This window comes from Sinocyclocheilus grahami, unplaced genomic scaffold, assembly GCF_001515645.1.
Source record: "Sinocyclocheilus grahami isolate Dianchi unplaced genomic scaffold, SAMN03320097.WGS_v1.1 scaffold1067.1, whole genome shotgun sequence".
Taxonomy (NCBI): Eukaryota; Metazoa; Chordata; class Actinopteri; order Cypriniformes; family Cyprinidae; genus Sinocyclocheilus; species Sinocyclocheilus grahami.
The window spans coordinates 534,547-536,302 of record NW_015506246.1 but is presented as its reverse complement, the minus strand read 5'-3'; the positions used below and the strand labels follow the sequence as shown (position 1 = coordinate 536,302).

The window sequence follows — 1,756 nt, the reverse complement described above, 5'->3', positions numbered from 1 at the left end:
TATATGTATATATATATATATATATATATATATATAGAATACAGTATATACATACAAATTTTTTGCAATGATCACTCAAATGTGGTGATCAAACACTTACAATGGCGTGACATAGATACGTAATTGAGGCAGGGCATTTAACAATTTAACTTTATTATCCAAAATAAGTCTTAACATCAGTGCACTGAACAGTAAAGTTGAAGTTTATTCAACTTTAATTCAATTCGATTCCATTCAACTTTATTCCGTTGAAGTTTATTTCACTTTGGAACATACATTCACGGATTTGCTCTACTGTCTTCACACACAGACGAAACTTACTAGAGAAGTGTGACATAATATACCGTTGTAAATACAATATAAATTCATGTCTCGTGCCCTTTGAATGTAACGTGTGCGTTCCCTTGGAACTGGAATCATGGCGGAATTTCATGTGAAGTCCACTTCGCAGGGCACTCACGGTCGGGTGGTCTCATTCGAAAGCGAGCCTCTAGACGTACACTCAATTCACGTTCGAGAGGGTTCCTCGAGCTAAAGGGATCCCCCGAATTTGGTGCGGATTCACCACGCCATTACTGAGATATGGACGTTCAAAGTTTCAATGGTTTTCCATAGACATAAGCTTTAAATCGTTTCATCCAGTAGCAAACAATAGAGCGCGTTCTGCTGGACAAACTAAGTAATTACACCATTTCAAGCATTTTATCTTAATTTATCGAGATGCACCTGTAATGCAGTGCTGTCTGTGATTGGTGAGAAAAGATGACCGGAGATGGCTTGTGTAACAGCAGAAACACGAGGCTCATTGAAGTCACACTAGGAAGCTCAGGGTCAGATGCTGCTTGCATGGCAGCGTTAAATGTCTCTGAATGCTTCCAAGTCTTTGCTGATCACAGAACAGGTTTAGGGCCGCTGCTCCCTGGTGCTTCACAGCACAGACATCATAGTGTTTACACAGCCTTCAGACCTATCAGTTCAGCATTTATACTGGCATGCTTTCAGCTCTTAGTCCATTTGTTTGTCAGTGTGTAGGGTAACCCAGAGACATGTTACAACACACACACACACACACACACACACACACACAGTGTATTAGTCAGCGTATTTATTGATCCTTGTGTCTGTAGGTGTAGGTGCGCACACACTTTTTAAACGAGTTATATTAATGACCTACCTGTCCAATAATATTCATCTCTCAATAGTAAACTCTTTCTACTTATTTTTTTCCCCATAGGACTTAAAAGACCTGACACAGCGAAACGAGTGCCTAGAACTCAAAGGTGAGCTAAAAAATCTCCTTATCACAATGTTCAGTGTCTGCACGGTCATTGAAAGTTCAGGGAGTTTTAAAATTGTATATTTCCCGTCTTGGGATTGTCATAGAAATGTAATCAAATAATGAAAAGTCTTGGAAATGTGAGTTTTTCCTTGTTAGGCTTAAACAAGTCTAATCTTAAAATATTTTTAAACATTTGAACCAGCGTTAAAAAAAAAAAAGCCTAAACTCTATTTTTCTCCATTCCAAATTGGGATTAATACTAATTCAGCAAAGACATTTATAATGTTACTAAAGATTTCTATATTTCACTCCCTCGCATAAGGGCATTCTATCACAAAACATGTTTTACAAATGTTAAATCAATATATTGTTTTCTGTGAGCGAGTAAACAGGGTGATTTTCACATCATTTTGTAGCAAAAACTCTAGTCTACCACATCCAGTCCTCAAAAGTCTTGTGAACAAATATTCTGTATGT

The 1,756-nt window shown here is 37.6% G+C and overlaps 1 protein-coding gene across 1 annotated transcript in view; it reads left to right on the top strand.

Annotated features, from left to right (window-relative positions):
• Positions 1–1,756, top strand: part of ppp1r37 (protein phosphatase 1, regulatory subunit 37) — a 45,441-nt gene that overhangs the window by 26,082 nt on the left and 17,603 nt on the right. Inside the window, exon 3 of the mRNA XM_016251689.1 lies at positions 1,235–1,280. Coding sequence (XP_016107175.1) covers positions 1,235–1,280 — 46 coding nt within the window. The remainder of the gene's footprint in view (positions 1–1,234; positions 1,281–1,756) is intronic.